Raw genomic sequence first — 17,055 nt, 5'->3', positions numbered from 1 at the left:
TTTCGACTTCAACTAAAATTACTTCAAAAGTTACGTTTTTTATTAACAACATACAGCAGACATTATAAAAATAAAGCGTGCTAAACACAATAAATAACCATTTCAAGCATAGAGACTTCTTCGGTACTGATTGTTGATGGAACAAGAGAGACAAAAGCCAAAGAACGCACCGATGATCTGCAACAGAGTTTTTACATTTGGGGGAATTTCGGCGGTTGGCAGTACCTCAATCACAGCGACTCCCAACGCGACGCCTCCAACGACTTTTCCACTGTCGTACAAGAACTCTCGGAGGGCATCAGAGCAACCGATATGATAAATTTTCGGTTCGTTTTTGAAACACGGACGGATATTATCGGGACAACATGAGTCTGGTTTAGTGTCGTTGTGGTAACCATCAGGACCATCAAGACCACAGCAGTGGAGCTAAAAATCACGATTAGACATACAACGCGTGCTCTGATTGCTCTAATTTTTCATATCCTGTTGGTACGACTGAGCACACGGTACAGGGCAGCCATGAAAGCGATAAAATTACTGTTAATACTACTTTATTGTACTTAAAAACGCTGTGTAACAAATGGAATGGTTAAATCTACATATAAAAACAACTAAAATTAAAATTTGAAGTAAACAAACAAAGTTGGGTTTAAATTATGTGTAAATGTTTCTTCTGTAGTGGTTCCTTATCGAACTAGAGAGACACAAGCCGAAAACGGCACCGAGAATCTAAAAACACAAAAATAACAAAAAAAAAGAAAAATTGCGGAATTTTGGTACCTCGATGACGGCGATGCCAATAGCAACACCTCCGATTACGTGCGAGCTTTTATGCAAAAAGTCCCTAACGGCGTCAATGCATGGTTTATCGTAAAACGAATTGTAACTGGTGCTCCTGCACACCTCAATTCCTTCCCGACAGCAACTGCGAGGTAAATCTCCATTTTGAGCAGTCATTGTGCTGTATTTATCAAGACCGCAGCAATGCAACTATAAAAAGTCTTTTTCAGACAGAGAATGTAAAAAAGAAGCGACAGGATATGAAAAATCAAGACCAAAAGTAACCAGAGTTAGTGAATATAGACAATTAGTTGGCACCCCTGCAACTTACCCAGCTTTGCATGGCATCGACGGTTTCCCTCTTCTCATTATTGGTATAATAACCATCGAAGGTCTTTTCAAGACCTTCGCGAACCATCCTGCGGAAATCTCCTTCGTCCTGGTTGATTTTAATGAAAACGTAGACACCAATAGCGACTTGGATGATGAAAATCACCAGGAGAATGATGGCGTACTGGAAATTTCAAATTAGGTGAAATTTAGTGTGTTTTGGTACTTACAGTTGTCAACATGCAGGTGCTTTCTTTTACGGCTCCACAACATCCCAGGAAGGCTGTGACGAAAACTACGGCTCCGATGATGATGGAGAGGATTGGTGCAACCCCGAAATTCGACGGAAGAGCATCGGTGGCTTCACTGTAGTTAAATTTGTAAAGCACCCCGATGATGATGAGTGCCAATCCCGCCAACTATAAAAAATAAGAATCATGTATCAAGGTCACATTATGCGAGAATGTCAAAGGTTTCCATGTACGTGTTGCGTCTACTAACAGATATTTATAGGCGTGACTACATTGTTGGTAGAACTGATTTTTTGCCCTAATTGTGTATTTTTAAAGTGTTTGCAGTAGAAATAGACTGTCAATATTTAGATTCAAGATACTTCGACCTCCGAGGAGTGCAGCTCGAGGTCATGGCACCCTTGCCAAACCACAATTAAAACCCTCAGCCCCATCAATTGGTCAATTAAGGCTAAATGACTAATGCCAACCTTTGCCACAGAAATGCAACCGTGACGTGACACTGATTCACGCTGTAAATATTGGTAACCCTGTTTGTAAAACCTGATCCGGAAACTGTTGATTGCAGCCCATGAAATACAATAGCCTTGACGTGAAATGATTGAAGACGGTTGCTAACATGAAATAAATGCGATGATTATGCAAATGGTACCCCTGGGATTGCGTAATTTATTAAAAACAACGGGGACGAACAACTGGGTGTGGAATTTACAACTGGGACAGCTGGAATTTCGGGTTGTGCAAGAAGATTGACAAAATGGCGGACCGATAATTGGGGCATGTTTTGCACCTTAATTGTTATCGATAGCTCATGTAGTAATACAATAGACTGTTGATTTAATGCGTTTTCACGCGTTTTATTACAGTGGCGTTTAGAGAAGAACTCATAAAACTTGATTGTTCTTTTAATTTAAGGAACGTAAAAACACGTCATTCGGTGTTGTAATCCCACGTTGCTTGTAATGGCGGAATATAATACAATTATCGTGTTGTTTCTTTTATAAAATGATTATCGGTAGCCTGCGAATGGTTTCAAATGTGAGTATCCGGTATTAGATAATCTTAAATTTTTCCTATATTTTTTAGTTGGCTACAATGATTAGCAAACATAAACATAAACTTGTTACTGTTTATACAGTTGGCAATGGGGAAACCCCTTGAATTTTGAACTTTTAATGACGCAGACTCACAGTAGCCATAAAATGATTCAGTTGGCAATATTGGTTCTAGTTTAATTTCAAGTGCAGTAGAGAAACTTCAATTCTCAGTAGGCGAAAGACGTAGGACGCGCTTAATTCATACAACCCAGAATCAACTGTACACATTTGAACCTTGTTTACTCAGAAATAACACAAAGTATGTCTTAGACACATTGACACATTTTTTTTCACGGTATTCAACAAACAAATTCGATAAGTTATTAATTCCCAATTTCGTGTCACCGTAACACATTGATGTATTCACCTTGATTTTCCGCTTTATTGAGCTGATAACTATGATTATAAATAATTTCACTCTCAATATTGATGACTTTAATCATTTTTAAATATGTAGGTACCAATTTTGGATATTAATAAAAGTAATGTTGTACACTTTCAGGCCGAAGTATTGACACATCGTAATTATAGTAAGAATACCACCAAGGACTCTAAATAATGTACAAGTAATAATAAACAATAGTTTTATTAATGCAAATTTTGACATTGTTCTTGAGTTTTGAACATACTACCTAGAAAACCTTGTTAGTTGGCAACCCTGGCGTTACGCTACTTAAAAACCTCAAAAACCCTTACCACTAACAGAATTTATTAATTTTTTTAAGCATACCGTTAATCTTTGAATTTTACAGCTACCTGCTTTACCGACAATTTGACGATTAACGGTTGCCCCCCTGCTTCCTTTCAGTAAATTTCGTTCCGCTTGTTTGGCACTATTGGCACCTTTGGCAAGAAAAGACGCCAAATTTGACATTTAATAGTGGTGTTTGAAATAAATGAAAGTGTCGTTATTAATGTTTAAATGAGTGAAAGTCAGATTATTAGTTTTGCAAGAGGCGAAAATTGGCTTATAGACACGAAAAAAGTCAAGGTCAGTGGTAAGTAACTACCTGTAATCTATAATCTGCCTACTAGAAACATTCGCAATCTTTTCGGTTGTGGAAGGCCATGCACCTGTTTCTAGGTTGCCTGAAGTGATTAGAATGATTAGAGACGCTTTTATTCTTCTGTTACAATAAGACTTGAAATCTGAGTAAAAAACAAAAACATCTGCCGGAAAGATAGAAACTTTGATCCCGATGTCATTGTTTATTAAGTTGGCACTCCTTTTTCCTCTTATTTACGATGCATGGAAAAACATTACTCATTTTATTTACGCTTAAAAAATAGACTATTACTAATATCCCAAGGCTGTAAGTTGACAACACTTTTCCAGCAAAAATGAGAAAATGTCCCAATTCACGCAAGCTCCTGTAACCGAACCCACGTAAGTCCCCTTAAGGTCAGACAATTTTATCATCTTATTGGTATCAAGAAGCCATTGCTCGCAGCCAACTCCACACAAAACCAAATGGAAAAAACAAGAACCGCTTTCGACTTGCCAACTTGATCTCTTATCATTAAGCGCAATAGTTTCAGAGTATCTGCATCTAGTGACCCCTGACTTCCCAATGATGTCATGACGGCGCCTCCCTGTGACATCAACGCCAACTAGTTCTTGTGTAATCCACAAAAAGTTGAAACAAAACACCATCACGCACTTACCGCGAAGATAAGATTGGCGAGAAAGACGAAATACTTGACGAGTCCAGTTGCACAGCCCATCTTGACACCCACAGCGGTCCTTTGCACCAAAACAAAAGAGTATTTTTATAACGCGTAACCTAGATAACGAAGAATCGCGCTTGGCCAACTGCGACGAACCAGTGACTGCGTGTTATTAGTTGTAAAACTGGTTTTGTTACTTTCAGCGACGGCGAGCACTTGTGGAAGAGGGAAGAGTGTGTTAAATTAACAGTGAAGAGAGGGGAGAGTACAATCACGCGCCAAAAATTGCGGACTTTTCCGAGATTTTTACTGGAATCGGTGGCGTGGATTTGCCACTGTTATTAGTCATAAGCCGCGCGATAATATTTGATCATCAATGTAAATATGTCGATGAAGAACAAAACATTGTCTATGACTTGTGAGTCATAGTCTACTTTATTCCAGTACGCATTGTTGTCATAGAGATGATGTGATTAGTGTTGGAATTACAAGACAAGCACTTGTAAACAAATATTTCTAGAAAGTTAAGCGCCAATGGGGTTTAATGTAGGCAACCAACAATACTCACCTGTTGCCACTGAAATACTCATTTAAACAACAAGGAGGTGAAGTGTATCTATTTTTCACCAGTATAAAAACGGACATTTATTATTTTCTATACTCTAACTTTATTACTACATATTTTAAAGCGTATTTAATCTTCAAATCCACATAATCCTGCTATTCCTCCAAAAGGCACAAGACAATCCGATTCCCATCACAGCTCCAATCAACTGCAACTTCAAATTTAGCGCCAAAACAACTCAAGCTCATTGGTTACCTCAGTGACAGCTGTCACAATCAAAGACAGTCCGATTATATAGTTTGTTCCAACGATATAACTGTACACTTTCAACGCGCATCCCTCGGAATACACATTTCCGGACGCCATTGTACAATTTTGAGTTCCGCTCTCACAACACGACAGCGGAATGGTACCATTTTTCAACCAATCAGCGGCACCCGCCTCACTGAACCCACAGCACGTCATCTGAAACGTTAATTGGCGCAAAATTCAAATCTCATGGGTACATACCCATTCTTGAATGGTATCCATTTGCTTGGGTGCTTCTTCGTACATTGAAAATGAGTCGTACACATCGTCGTAAATTTTAATTTGGAAGTCCTCGTTGTTGACACTGAAACTGATTAAAGCGAAAATCCCTAGGCCGATCTGAGCCGCGGCGAGTAGACTGAGGAAGATCGAGTACTGTGAAAAGTTAAGTTAGGAAAATGGCGGCGGAAGGAGGAGCTTACCGTTTCTAGACAGCAGGGGATTTCCCGACACACTGCACAGCATCCAAGGATGATGACGAGGAAGAGTATGACTCCAATGAAGATCAGGCAGAGTGAGGGGACAGCCACGAGTTCCTGGTCGAGAGTTTCTACGCTGTTGGTTTTGAGGAGGATGAAGGCGCTGGTGAGGCCATAAAAAATGAAGGCGATACTGACGATCTGCATGAAATGCGAGTTTTATTTAGACATCCGTTGGGCGGTTCTCATATGAATTATTTTAAGTGGATTAATTATGTTTACTGACGTAAAAAATTACGCTATTTTTGGATGGATGTTGATAATTGGGAAGCCAGAGCTGCCAACTCGAAAAAATCAAAGCCGACTAATTATTGTGGCTCCTTTTTGATAAGCAAATAAGATGACTCCTAATGTGTATATAAGTGCTACTTTTATCAGTTTATCATTTATCAGTTACATCACCACGTTTCATTTAATTACTTGCAGTGGCCTAGTTTTGAACATTCTTAAAAATGGGGTTCTGTGGAAAATTCAGGAACATTACTGTTCTAATCTTCAACATCATTTTCCTGGTAAAGTACCAATCAATCTCAAAGGTTCTAACAAAGTTTCTCAGCTTGTAGGCATCGGAATGATAGTTATTGGCGCAATATCAAAAACCAACATGAACGATCTTAACAAAGTCATTCCACCATCGTACCATTACTTATCCGCCACTCCGACCATTCTATTAGTTCTGGGTTCCATTGTAATTTTAGTGTCAATTTTCGGAACCATCGGCGTCGTCAAATGGAACTTATTTCTTCTAAACACAGTAAAACCACACCACTTTTCTTCGCGTTTTATCTAATTTCTTTCCAGTACACCGTATTCCTGATCATCATCTTTCTTCTTCACATCATTCTTAGTATAAGCACGTTTTGGGCAGTGACCAATCACAACGATTTCGCAGTGACTGTCAACAACACAGTGGAAACTGTTTTTAAAGACTACAGTGATAACATGGACGTTATAAACTTCATGCAGTCAAAATTCGAGTGTTGTGGTACTTCTGGACCAACTTTTTGGAAGAACCAACCACTACCAAAGAGTTGCTTCCACGATGATAAAAAATTGTACCAACAAGGGTGCCAAATTGCGTTCTTTCAGTTCTTATCGTGGACGATAAGGTTCAGTGGTACCGTGATCCTGGCTCTGGCACCTCTCCAGGTATATAAAAATACAAAGTGATTCGTGGTAATCTAAGGTTGTAGGTCATTGGAGCTACGTTTTCCCAAAGTTTGGTCAACAGCATCAGAAATTATGACAGGGTGTACGGAAAGTACAACAGATAAGTTTTTAAAAATCGCGCCACGTTTTCTCGGCGCCAAATTTGAATATTATAGACACATTATGATTTTTCACTGTTAATAAAGGATCGTTTTGTTACATTATCGATCTCTTACGTCATTTTATAGCCCTTCAAACTACTCTAGTTTCCTTACCAAAAAATATCCAGTAAATGTGCTGCTAGCACCTTTGAGGAACAACTCGCCGCAACTCATTTTTAAGGAACAACACGATCCCGAAACATTTTATTTTTAAATCGTTGGATGTTTTGGATCGACGCAAGGCGCCGCCAAGACTGAATAAACGGGAAGCGGACAGGAACGACACAGTTTTCAGTGGCGGAGTGGAGGAAGTGGGGAAAAACGGAGAGTTTACACAATAAATTAGAGTTTATGGTGTTATTAGCAGGGTGAAGAGAGCTGAAAGAGAATGTCAAGGTTGGGAGAGCTATTTTTCAGGGGAATTTGATGATGAAATAAACAGAGATGTAAAAATAGATTGGAATGCACTTTTTACTTTCAGTTTATGTTGTAGGCGTTGGTAGCACTGCAGTTTTTGACAGTTGGCAATTCAAAAGCCGAGTACACATATAGAAATTTATTCAGATACAAATAATACAAAAGTAATACCAACAGTGTTGTGTGACATCTGTCGTGTGTTATCCAAGTAAAGATTTTAGAATGTCGCTTTTATTATCTCTTTGGTAACATAACATCTAGTTTCTACTATCAGTCGAACGTACAAAATCAGACCCAAAAAATCGGAAAATACACAAAAAATATTATCACATTCAATTTGACACAGTAACGTTAAGGTGAAATGCACTTGTGTAATAAGAACGCCGCCCCCGAAACAGCAGGGAGCGGTGCTTGTGTTGAGAATTTGTACATTGAGGTTTATATCATTTAAAGGGAACAACGTATTTACATAATACTTTTCTTGCATAAATCTAGAGGGTGAACGAACAAACATGAACATTTATTTTACTATTATTATTGTTTTTAAGCGTAGGCTTCACGACGCAGTTGATTTTTGATGGAGCTCGAAAGGCACAAGGCGAAAATGGCACCGATAATCTAAAATAAAAAAAAATGTAAATTCCAAACGCGCTTTTTCTTCCACGACGCAACCACCTGTTACCGAATTTACATAACTCGGAAGTGCCAAACACGTGATTGCGCCGCCCCCGTTATTACCTCGATTGATGCGATAGCCACGGCTAAAATCCCTAAAAGGTCCAAACCATTTTTGAACCACTGGTATGTCTTTTCGCCGCAGCCGTCTTTGAAGGCGTTACTGGAACCGATTGTACAGTTCTTATTGTTGTTGCCGCAGCAGGCAGGGGGAAGTTTGCCGCCTTCCCACCCCCAGTCATTCACACCCTTGACGCCGCAGCAGTGTAACTGAAAACAATTTGATCAAGGAAAATTTTAAACCACGGTATTCGCGCCTACGAAATTCTGAAGAAAATCAAATTCTTCTTGGACACTCTTCGAACTGTTGTACTGATGGAATGACTTATCCACCACTTGCGTCACCGACGACTTGAGATCAACACTGTCGCCAACTTGAAGGAACGCGTAAGCTCCGATTGCAATCTGCACGATGAGAAGAGTAAGAAGAATGATGGCGAACTGAAACACCAAAAATCAATACAAATTCAACTGAATTGACGGAGGTACCGTTGTCAGCATGCAGGTACTTTCCCTGATGGCCCCACAGCAGCCAAAGAACGCCGTGATGAAGATAACAGACCCGATGATGATGAGGATGATGGGCGGCAGACCCAGATGGTATTTGTCAGGGATGAAATTCTGGATGTCATTGTTTCGCAGTTTTAGAAGAATTCCCAAGGCTAGAAGACCGGCGCCGGCGATCTGAAAATCGATCGATTTAATTGGGTCAATCGACGCCATTTTAAGGCGCTTTCTCTTAATTAAAGAAAATGGCTTAGTGATTTTCGCTGTCGCTTCATTTCCGGTGACAAGATTCGAAATGAAGGGAGCCCTAGTGAAAATAGACTGAAGAATATTGAGAAATCGTTTTATATCAGTAACAGTTAATTAACGACATACGTTTTGTAGGTCACGGCAATTTGATTCGCGTTTTTCTCGGATTTTGGCGCCTTTTTCATTTCGATATACACAAACCGCGATCAATACGCCACGGCCGTAAATTATTAATAAAACGGTTTATTTCCATCCTTTATTGTATCATACGACGTTCGATAATGATAATATCGACCGTCGTTCCTTCTCTTATTAATCATTAACCTCATGGGCATTGTACCTTATTTACCTCAACCACGTAATGCTTTATTAAAACAGGTGTGCGAGATTGTTGAAAAAAATCATTAGGAAAAGTTGCATGTAAGTTCGACGACACGAATTTCCAACAACCATCTTATCGCAATCTACAAAAAATTATAGCAAACGGCTTTGTTGAGTTGTGATTGGTTCAATACGGCGCGAGTTTGTGGATAATAATCAGTTATAGCGTTTTTGATATGTTTAAAATTTTATTGCAAGTGGTCAAGGTGAGTAGATATGTGATAAAAGGGACGAAAACGAACGGCTTTTGTTCGAATTTGTTTGGTTTGGAGTTGGCGTAGTATACTGCATGTGCATTAGTATTCATGGCGTTGATAATTGTAATTATTCGTGTGACACGAGGAAAAATAGTTTTGTTACACTTTTTTTCACATGATTTTTCATTGTTTGATTTATTGGGACCAGATTTTAGGGGTTTAAAAGTCTCAACTTTTCAGGATTTCGGGGTGACTTAAGATGGATCGATATTAAACCAAAAAACATCAATACAGTTTATTAAAAGCCACAAATTAGGTATTGATAGCTGGCAGGAGGATGTTCAGGCGTTATTTTTAGTATTTGTGTCGAATTTCATCAATATTAGCGTTTAGTATCAGACATAGAAGTATCAATACGAATCAGAGTTTTCTAATCGAAGTAATTTTGCGCACTCGCATTAGTCTGATATAAATTCAATATTGAAGTTGTTCCTCGTCTATTATTAATGTTCTTGTCATCATCATCCAGTGTGAATTTTTGTGTATGAAAATAACCGCGCAACGTGTACAAGACTCTAAAATTAGCCCCAATTATTTTAATTAGCGTTGTATGTGCACATAAAAACTCGGTGAGTTCGGCCGTTTTGTCATCCCTAAGTCACGCACGAGTTGAACAACACCGTCACACTGAATAATTCATAAAAATAGCATCCAACCCCACGTTTCGTCACGCCATTGTCCACCTTCAATAACCCCGACAGCATTGTATGAATTTCATCATCTCGACAGAAATAACACAACTTCGTCAATATTTACTCAAATGATTTACGTACCTTTTACAAACAATTGAACGAGTAATGAAGATTCTACTTACAGCGAACACTAGATTGAAGAAAAACACCAAATATTTGACGACTGTAGTGGAACAACCCATGTCTACGAAAATAAAACACTGTCACTGCACAACCTACCAGTCTGTGACACCATCAACAGCCGAATGAAATGACCTGAAGGTTTTGTGTATGCCGCGCGAGTTGCTAGGAAACGGAGTCGTGCTTCCTCTCCGAGGAAGTGGAGGAAATGCTTCACGAATCTTCACATAAAAGGTGAAGCTTGTGGACATGGCCTGAATGGTGATGGATCGATGTACGGTTGCGTCACCGGAAGACGGATATTTATGGTGAAGGAAATCAAAGGAAATGGGGTATTACGCACGGGGCGCTCTGTTGCTTTCGCAGTGGGTTGGTACCCCTGAAATTTCATAAAAACCGAGCGCCTGCATAATGCAACCAACATTACAAGTTTTGGTCGATACGTTCGTGACATTTGCAGCTTTTCCGGGCTAAATGAGTTTCCGGAACGATTTCCTCGCTTAATTTACGTGATTAGGTGTAATCCATCACAGTTCTTGTTTTAGTTTGTCAAGGACTGATCATTTTCCTTGAAAATTTTATTACAGAAAGTGATCACAACACATCGAACATCTAACATCTGATTTAGTTAATACAAAAGTGAAAAGTTTCTTCATTTAATAGTAGCCTCCTCTCCGCTGTTCATTTCTTATAGAATTGGACAAGCACAAGGAAAAGATTGCCCCGACGACCTAAAACCAAACATTTTTATTCCTCATTGAATTTCCCACAACTTCCTTACCTCAGTAGCTGCCAAGGCTAACACCACAATTCCAATAATTCGGGAGGCATCTTTTAAGAAACTGTAAAAGTTGGTCTGGCACCCGTCATTGTACGGTTTTTTTGTATCATCTTCATTTTTGTAACAAGATTTCGGTATTGTTTTCCCTACTTCTTTCCAAAATATCGGTCCACTAGTACCACAGCATTTTAACTCAGACTGAATAAAATCAATCGCTTCTACGCTAGCATTGTCGCTCTTCCTGAAGAGTTCGTCGATGGCCTGATCGACGTTCTTGCTAAAATCTTTTTCGTTTTTGATAGTCACGAACGCGTACACCCCCAGTGCAATTTGCAAGACAAAAATGACCAAAAGAATGACAGCATACTAAAAAACATTATCAGTTCGTATCGTCGCGTCGTTTTGCTAATCTTACCGTTGTCAATAGACACGCGCTGTTGCGTACAGCGCCGCAACATCCAAAGAAGGAAATCAGGAAGATAACAGAACCAATCACGATAGTCAAAATCGGAATGAAATGTACAGCGGAATACTCATCGGGAATTGCTTCAACGGCCTCATTGAATTTAGCCAAGTGGATGGCACCTACAGTAATTAGGGCGCCTCCAACGAGCTGGAAAATATGGCGTTAACACATGATAAGATAAAAAATTACGGAGGTAAATAATTAATAAATATAGTAAATAGTAGATAGTAAAACCAGTTTCTTACCAAGAAGATTAAATTGAAGCCGAAAACTACGAACTTTACGCATTCCTGGACGAGACACATGGTGAGGGTATGGAAAGCTTAGATTGGAAAGAACAACTGTGGTTTTAGTTATCAGGTTATCAGCTTATCAGTGTATACTCAGAATGGAACGTAACAAACGGGCGGAGTTTCCTCAAATTTCGTTATGACGAACCATAAATTCAAATGATTTATTGGGAAATTTTAACAAGGAGAGGCGTTGATTTTAACTTCCGTGTGCAATGGCAGACAGAGCTACCAACTTATATTGAATTATCAAGCTTTGGCTTTTAGCTCGATCGCCTTTTGTCTCTGTTCCAATAAAAATGAGTCACTTTTTCTAATGAAGCTTATCAATAAACTCTCAATTTTTTCAGAAAAAACGTTTATTATCATTAAATTCAACCAAATTTAGTCGTCCTCAAAATCGGCTTCTCTATATATCCATTGGTTTCTCTTCGTCACCCCCATAGCCAGCAGCACCGCTAGAACCGCTCCTGCAACCTACACCCCCATTATGACACTCTCACCACTTAGAATCTCACCTGAGCTATGTCAACTACAAGCAGAGACACCCCAATGACTCTCATTGCTTCTACTAAAAAGTCAACAACTCCTTCGTGACACCCCTTTTGGTAGATCTGACTACAGGCGTCGTCTGCACAGCACGACATTGGAACGGGCATATTTACATCCCCTCCCCAGAAACTCGGTCCATCAGTTCCACAACATTTCAAATCACTTTGAAGAAGAAGAATAAAATCTTTGGACTCACTTTTGAAAACTGTCGATAGCGAGGTGTTAAGATTACCAGAAATGTCATTGTAGTCTTGAACTGTGATGAAAATGACGGTGGAGAATTGGAAGGTGCAGATGGCGCTGAGGATGATGGCGTACTGAAGAACAATATTTCATAGTTCAACCTTCATATACTTACAGTGAGTAAAAGAAGACGATGGTTGATAAAAGCACCGACACAACCAACGAAGCTGAAGAGGAAGTTGAGGGCTCCAGCAGCGATGGTGAGTTTTGGGATGACTTGGAGGTGCTGGTAAGATTCAGGAAGCGCTGGGTACAAATCAGTAAAGGAAAGGTGGTAAATGCTGCCGATGGTCACAAGCGCTGCACCTGTCAGCTGGAAAAACTTGTAATCACTAGTTGAAAGATTTTTTGACTTGCCTACCATAAAGATGACGCTGAAGGACAAAAGGGCGAAACGCAGAGATTCCTGGTAACAAATCATAACGGAAAAGTGTGAATCATTATCGGGTTTATCACTTTATCTTGTTTGATTAGGAAAAATGGAAAAGGGAGGTATGGATTGAATGGTGGCATTGTGCCCGACTATGTTAAATGAATATGCAAGAAGGGTCACAGTAAAATGTCGTCAAATTAAAACCCTTCAGTAATAAAAGACTTTATTTTGCACAAAACAGCTCTTGGCTTTTATGGTTTCCCAATCTATGATTCATTATCAAAGCTTGTAAATATTTGTCAAAGATAACAGTACAATTACAATTCTCGTAAATCAACGCCATCATACAAATTGCCTCCTCTTAATAGCGAGCCTGATGAACCACGCCAAAACCGCCGAAACCAACTAAAACTTCGAAATTACCATTAACTTAACACTTATAACTCTTACCAAAACCGGACAAAACCCAATCGCTACTCCTCCAATCACACCAACATTTTTCGAAATAGCAGCAGAATAAACACTTGCACACCCTTTTTCAAAAGGCTCAGTGCAATGTTCGGTCATTTCAGGACAACAACTGATGGGTATTTGCTTATTGAACATGACTTTCCACCAATCAGGACCTGTAACACCACAGCACCGGAACTGGGAAAAAATTAATTATTTGACATGAATTTGATTACGTTTCTTTGAAGATGATTGATTCTTTTGACGGCAAGGTCGTCCGTGCGAACGAAGAGTTTCTCGACGGCTTTCTCCAACTCGTCGTCGTCTTTATTAGCGACGCTCACCATACCTAGAGCTATGGCGCCGAGGACGATTTGAACGATAAAGAGGAGGATCAAGAAAATCGCGTACTAAAAAAATGACGAAGTGGGATCAATCAGGATAATTTAACATACTCACGTATAAGAGGACGCTCGGTTTTCTTTTGAACAAAGCCCAAATCCCCCAAAAAGCTAGAGCTAGCCCCAGAACTCCGATTCCGATGCCAAAGCCGCCGATGGACAAGTGGCCGAAACTTTTAACACCTTTGTGTTCATCTTTTTCTAAGATAGCACCAAAAGCCAGAAGAATCGCGCCGCAGAACTAGAAATCATCACGTGAAAACTGAAGATTATAGTAAAGACTTACAGCAATGATCACGTTTAGAGTTAAGAAAACGAAGTATTTGGTGACTTCGGAGACAGACATTTTTGCTGCTACTGAAATCGCGTTAACGTGATAATGGTGGTGATTTATGGTTCCTTCATGTGAATAAACTATCAAGGTTGGGTTTGTGGCGAAATCTGTGCAAGGAAGAGTTTGTATTGGCGCAAAAAATCCGTGTATAGAAAGAATTCGATCGCATAACCTGATTGTATTTCCAGGGGTACTTCAAAAAGTAATTAAATATTTAGTTCCCTGATTAAATTTATCTTAATAGGCTTCAATTGTACGTGCAAACAACACTTGTGACCAATCCTTACTCAGAAATTACTTTTGCCAAAGTGTCGCTAAAAATAGTACAGTATGATATAAGAATTAAAAATGTCACTTTTTTTTGTAAAGGAATAGACTAGACCATACTGTAAATCATTTTTTCTGTAGAGAATTTACCGATTTACAAAGGAGCAGTTTTAGACAGCAGGATTTAAACGGCATAAGTTAAATACCTTTAATGGATACATGTCAATTTTGGTTAATACATGGCTTCACAAGCAATTGACAAGTTTTTTGGTAATTAAAGACTTGACATTAATAACGGGCTAAGCGCCAAACTAGGCATTGCCCTATTAACCTGACGGCAAACATATTATTGCAAGTCCATTACCTAAAGCCTAATAATATAATTTTTGCCGTCAGGTTAATATGACAACGCCTAGTATAAAAAATTGCTTAATTAACTCATACAGGCTGTCCGGAAAGTCGCGCACCACCGTAAAACTGTATCATCGGACAATACCATAGATCACCGGAAAAATGTTAAAAAAAATCCTTGTCTTCAATTTTTCGAGATATGAGGGATTGAAGAGTAAAAGTTTAATGCCAAAATTTCTGAGCAATAATTATTAGGTTCAATAGAATTTGTTATCTAAAGGAAAGGACATTTTGCGCAAAGGCATGGCGCAAAAAAATCGAAAAAATCTTGTAAGAAATGCCTGAAAAATGTTAACAAAATTTTTGAATCAACAATCTCGATCAGTGTGGCATCGTTCACATGAAACCATTATTACTCGTTCATCAACCGACCTGACTAACGCCAACAATACAACAGCAACGTTGCTATGGCTTTGAATACTAGAAATTTAAATTATTGTTGTATGTTGCCATTTTAATAATTTTCTTTTGGTCCTCCTGCGAAAACAGAGTCTGGAATTTTTTAACATTTTTTGGTACTCTAGGGGATCACCCAATTACCCCTTTCAAGGTGGTGCGCCACTTTCCGGACACTCTGTACTATATGAGTGTAATTTTTTAATTGGCGCTTAGCCTGTTATTTATGTCAAGTCTTCAATTGCAAAATATAATGATAAAAAACAAAATTCTAATGAAATACAAACCTGCTAATTTGCACTAAAAATAAAAAAAACAATAAGCCGATCGGTAATATTCCTACAATTTTATGACAATGTGACATATGTGACAGTTCTTCTTTGACAATCCGCAGAAATTGCAGGTATTTAAAAAATCTGCATTGTGTGCTATGCTGAACGACCAATCACAGAGTCGCATTTTAAATTTGCCGTCTACAAAAAATTCTCTGCTGGAAAAACAGCTTTTCCTACGACCCCATATGAAAGTGACATTTTCCACACGCTTAAATGACTACGAAAGTTGATGTTTTCTTACATCCATTTCCGAAAGTAAAAGTCACTAGTGTGATATGAATATATCCGCACAGACCTGTCAAAATTGACAGTTATTTTCAAATACAAATGTAACTTTTTTGTCTCAAATATAATGCATTCACGATCTTTTTAGACCAGAGTAGGCCATGTTTTTTTTTCTTTTTGTTGGCTACAATGACTGACAGAGGTAGTTTTTTTACTGTCACATCTGACATGTGTCTTTCATGCATGCTAGTTTGCCACTTTTCTGATACCGGAAAAATCGTGTGTTTCCTTTTAATCGTGGAAGTAACAGTTTAAAGGCATTATCTTCAAAATATTGGAATAAAATGCCTAAAGTGATTTCGTTTTCGAACAAATTTTCCCTTTAAAAAGTGCTACTTGCAGTTTCGAAAAGATCGGCCTGATTTAATACTGGAACAAATGATCGTAGGTGTTACAAATATATTCTTTAAAAGGTACAAAGTCCCGTAGACGTTTGTTTTCAAAATATTTTTAGGTGCAGCGAGCAACTGTTTCCAAAGTTGTGGACACCAAAGATGAAAACTTTTGGCTGATAAGCGGCAACAATTAGAATTTTTTGCCGAGAGAACAACACTTTTCAAAATTATTAAGTCTATGAGTTCCAAACACAGAGAAGTGAACAATCACAAGACTTTATGTAAACAAAAACAATTCAAATTCTAAATTGCTGCACTTTTTAGTTAACGAAATTTGCCAAAGTTTGCTTTTACTGTGAGATTCCATAACATAAAACCCTGGGTCAAATGCTAATTCGATCAAATAAACTTTTTTAAGGTTTTATGACTAGAATCAAGAGTTGGCAGAAGTGCTTCTTGAGAATGGTAAACTTTTTGCCAATGGAATGTACCAGCATTAATATCTTCCATTATGATTAATATTGCATTTGTTGAAAAATAATTTCAAAATTTTAGATAAAAATTCGATAAAATTCTCAAGTTCTGAATGTTCGGTCCAAACTGGCAACAGAGGAAAGGTTTCAGACACAATTCATAACCAAAAAAAGGTGACAACTCCAATCGACAGAACGAATGTCAATCATTTTCAGGAAACTTTAGCTTGCAAAGGTTGACTACCAACCAAGTTACTAGATTTCCATGGCTTGCCGCGGTCTAAAAAGATCGTGAATGTAGACGTATATATGTAGACGATTCACTGTAAAACAACAAGCATAATGATAAAAATGAATTGGTTAGGTCGTTTTTGACAAATCAGTTTTGACAGGTATGTGCGGATATATTCATATCTCACTAGTGACTTTTACTTTCGGAAATGGATGTACAAAAACATTCTACATATGTGGAATACGTCACTTTTTTATAAGGTTGTAAAAAAATGACATTTAGAA

General features: G+C 38.5%; 7 protein-coding genes across 9 annotated transcripts; 1 reads left to right on the top strand and 6 right to left on the bottom strand.

Moving 5' to 3' along the window:
- Window positions 1-22: 22 nt before the first annotated feature.
- On the bottom strand, window positions 23-4,268 carry LOC148167882 (CD63 antigen-like). Of its 2 annotated transcripts, none has more exons than XM_088046030.1 (5): window positions 4,124-4,268; window positions 1,341-1,529; window positions 1,112-1,294; window positions 226-426; window positions 23-177 (listed from the first exon to the last, which is right to left on the bottom strand). In XM_088046030.1, the coding sequence occupies exons 1-5, from the start codon at window positions 4,181-4,183 to the stop codon at window positions 103-105; spliced, it is 708 nt and encodes a 235-aa protein (XP_087902156.1). In that variant the 5' UTR covers window positions 4,184-4,268; the 3' UTR covers window positions 23-102. The 2 variants fall into 2 exon arrangements, with proteins under 2 accessions (XP_087902156.1, XP_087902155.1); XM_088046029.1 differs by lacking the exons at window positions 23-177; window positions 226-426 and adding exons at window positions 535-729; window positions 781-990.
- Window positions 4,269-4,728: 460 nt separating this feature from the next.
- LOC148167880 (CD63 antigen-like) lies at window positions 4,729-7,119 on the bottom strand. The gene is made up of 5 exons (XM_088046032.1): window positions 6,904-7,119; window positions 5,423-5,620; window positions 5,202-5,375; window positions 4,947-5,156; window positions 4,729-4,899 (listed from the first exon to the last, which is right to left on the bottom strand). The coding sequence occupies exons 1-5, from the start codon at window positions 6,961-6,963 to the stop codon at window positions 4,828-4,830; spliced, it is 714 nt and encodes a 237-aa protein (XP_087902158.1). The 5' UTR covers window positions 6,964-7,119; the 3' UTR covers window positions 4,729-4,827.
- LOC148167881 (23 kDa integral membrane protein-like) lies at window positions 5,659-6,852 on the top strand. Of its 2 annotated transcripts, none has more exons than XM_088046027.1 (4): window positions 5,659-5,996; window positions 6,036-6,233; window positions 6,281-6,628; window positions 6,673-6,852. In XM_088046027.1, the coding sequence occupies exons 1-4, from the start codon at window positions 5,820-5,822 to the stop codon at window positions 6,751-6,753; spliced, it is 804 nt and encodes a 267-aa protein (XP_087902153.1). In that variant the 5' UTR covers window positions 5,659-5,819; the 3' UTR covers window positions 6,754-6,852. The 2 variants fall into 2 exon arrangements, with proteins under 2 accessions (XP_087902153.1, XP_087902154.1); XM_088046028.1 differs by having other exon boundaries at window positions 5,849-5,991.
- A 528-nt stretch (window positions 7,120-7,647) lies between the features above and the next one.
- LOC148167879 (leukocyte surface antigen CD53-like) lies at window positions 7,648-10,302 on the bottom strand. The gene is made up of 5 exons (XM_088046031.1): window positions 10,150-10,302; window positions 8,431-8,625; window positions 8,203-8,382; window positions 7,945-8,151; window positions 7,648-7,824 (listed from the first exon to the last, which is right to left on the bottom strand). Exons 1-5 carry the CDS (start codon window positions 10,207-10,209, stop codon window positions 7,750-7,752), a joined length of 717 nt encoding a protein of 238 aa, XP_087902157.1. The 5' UTR covers window positions 10,210-10,302; the 3' UTR covers window positions 7,648-7,749.
- A 408-nt stretch (window positions 10,303-10,710) lies between these two features.
- LOC148167878 (23 kDa integral membrane protein-like) lies at window positions 10,711-11,753 on the bottom strand. Its single transcript, XM_088046035.1, has 4 exons — window positions 11,640-11,753; window positions 11,344-11,541; window positions 10,929-11,294; window positions 10,711-10,878 (listed from the first exon to the last, which is right to left on the bottom strand). The coding sequence occupies exons 1-4, from the start codon at window positions 11,697-11,699 to the stop codon at window positions 10,804-10,806; spliced, it is 699 nt and encodes a 232-aa protein (XP_087902161.1). The 5' UTR covers window positions 11,700-11,753; the 3' UTR covers window positions 10,711-10,803.
- Window positions 11,754-12,031: 278 nt separating this feature from the next.
- Window positions 12,032-12,994, bottom strand: LOC148167877 (tetraspanin-9-like). Its single transcript, XM_088046034.1, has 4 exons — window positions 12,841-12,994; window positions 12,595-12,792; window positions 12,203-12,553; window positions 12,032-12,161 (listed from the first exon to the last, which is right to left on the bottom strand). The coding sequence occupies exons 1-4, from the start codon at window positions 12,898-12,900 to the stop codon at window positions 12,069-12,071; spliced, it is 702 nt and encodes a 233-aa protein (XP_087902160.1). The 5' UTR covers window positions 12,901-12,994; the 3' UTR covers window positions 12,032-12,068.
- Window positions 12,995-13,194: 200 nt separating this feature from the next.
- On the bottom strand, window positions 13,195-14,065 carry LOC148167876 (23 kDa integral membrane protein-like). Its single transcript, XM_088046120.1, has 5 exons — window positions 13,990-14,065; window positions 13,762-13,944; window positions 13,539-13,712; window positions 13,303-13,500; window positions 13,195-13,257 (listed from the first exon to the last, which is right to left on the bottom strand). The coding sequence occupies exons 1-5, from the start codon at window positions 14,047-14,049 to the stop codon at window positions 13,195-13,197; spliced, it is 678 nt and encodes a 225-aa protein (XP_087902246.1). The 5' UTR covers window positions 14,050-14,065.
- Window positions 14,066-17,055: the final 2,990 nt, after the last annotated feature.

This window comes from Gnatocerus cornutus, chromosome 9 (genome assembly GCF_029298725.1).
Source record: "Gnatocerus cornutus isolate USDA-ARS CGAHR chromosome 9, icGnaCorn1.1, whole genome shotgun sequence".
Lineage (NCBI taxonomy): Eukaryota > Metazoa > Arthropoda > Insecta > Coleoptera > Tenebrionidae > Gnatocerus > Gnatocerus cornutus.
Note: the sequence above shows the minus strand (reverse complement) of the source record. Positions and strands in the feature narration are given on the sequence as shown.

Coding starts and splice junctions, on each gene's coding strand:
- LOC148167877 (XM_088046034.1), bottom strand. CDS start 12,900: ATGATTTGTTACCAGGAATCTCTGCGTTTCGCCCTTTTGTCCTTCAGC. Junction 12,554..12,594: donor ATCGTCTTCTTTTACTCACT/GTAAGTATATGA, acceptor ATTGTTCTTCAG/TACGCCATCATCCTCAGCGC. Junction 12,162..12,202: donor TTGTAGTTGACATAGCTCAG/GTGAGATTCTAA, acceptor ATGGGGGTGTAG/GTTGCAGGAGCGGTTCTAGC.
- LOC148167880 (XM_088046032.1), bottom strand. CDS start 6,963: ATGAGTTGCGGCGAGTTGTTCCTCAAAGGTGCTAGCAGCACATTTACT. Junction 5,376..5,422: donor TCCCCTGCTGTCTAGAAACG/GTAAGCTCCTCC, acceptor AACTTTTCACAG/TACTCGATCTTCCTCAGTCT. Junction 4,900..4,946: donor TTGTGACAGCTGTCACTGAG/GTAACCAATGAG, acceptor TTGAAGTTGCAG/TTGATTGGAGCTGTGATGGG.
- LOC148167881 (XM_088046027.1), top strand. CDS start 5,820: ATGACTCCTAATGTGTATATAAGTGCTACTTTTATCAGTTTATCATTT. Junction 5,997..6,035: donor AACATCATTTTCCTGGTAAA/GTACCAATCAAT, acceptor AAAGTTTCTCAG/CTTGTAGGCATCGGAATGAT. Junction 6,629..6,672: donor TGGCTCTGGCACCTCTCCAG/GTATATAAAAAT, acceptor CTAAGGTTGTAG/GTCATTGGAGCTACGTTTTC.
- LOC148167882 (XM_088046029.1), bottom strand. CDS start 4,183: ATGGGCTGTGCAACTGGACTCGTCAAGTATTTCGTCTTTCTCGCCAAT. Junction 1,295..1,340: donor GCACCTGCATGTTGACAACT/GTAAGTACCAAA, acceptor TGAAATTTCCAG/TACGCCATCATTCTCCTGGT. Junction 730..780: donor TTGGCATCGCCGTCATCGAG/GTACCAAAATTC, acceptor TTGTGTTTTTAG/ATTCTCGGTGCCGTTTTCGG.
- LOC148167878 (XM_088046035.1), bottom strand. CDS start 11,699: ATGTGTCTCGTCCAGGAATGCGTAAAGTTCGTAGTTTTCGGCTTCAAT. Junction 11,542..11,639: donor GCTTCAATTTAATCTTCTTG/GTAAGAAACTGG, acceptor CATATTTTCCAG/CTCGTTGGAGGCGCCCTAAT. Junction 10,879..10,928: donor TAGCCTTGGCAGCTACTGAG/GTAAGGAAGTTG, acceptor GTTTGGTTTTAG/GTCGTCGGGGCAATCTTTTC.
- LOC148167876 (XM_088046120.1), bottom strand. CDS start 14,049: ATGTCTGTCTCCGAAGTCACCAAATACTTCGTTTTCTTAACTCTAAAC. Junction 13,945..13,989: donor CTCTAAACGTGATCATTGCT/GTAAGTCTTTAC, acceptor GATGATTTCTAG/TTCTGCGGCGCGATTCTTCT. Junction 13,258..13,302: donor TTGGGTTTTGTCCGGTTTTG/GTAAGAGTTATA, acceptor TCGAAGTTTTAG/TTGGTTTCGGCGGTTTTGGC.
- LOC148167879 (XM_088046031.1), bottom strand. CDS start 10,209: ATGGGTTGTTCCACTACAGTCGTCAAATATTTGGTGTTTTTCTTCAAT. Junction 8,626..10,149: donor TCTTCAATCTAGTGTTCGCT/GTAAGTAGAATC, acceptor ATCGATTTTCAG/ATCGCCGGCGCCGGTCTTCT. Junction 8,383..8,430: donor GTACCTGCATGCTGACAACG/GTACCTCCGTCA, acceptor TTGGTGTTTCAG/TTCGCCATCATTCTTCTTAC.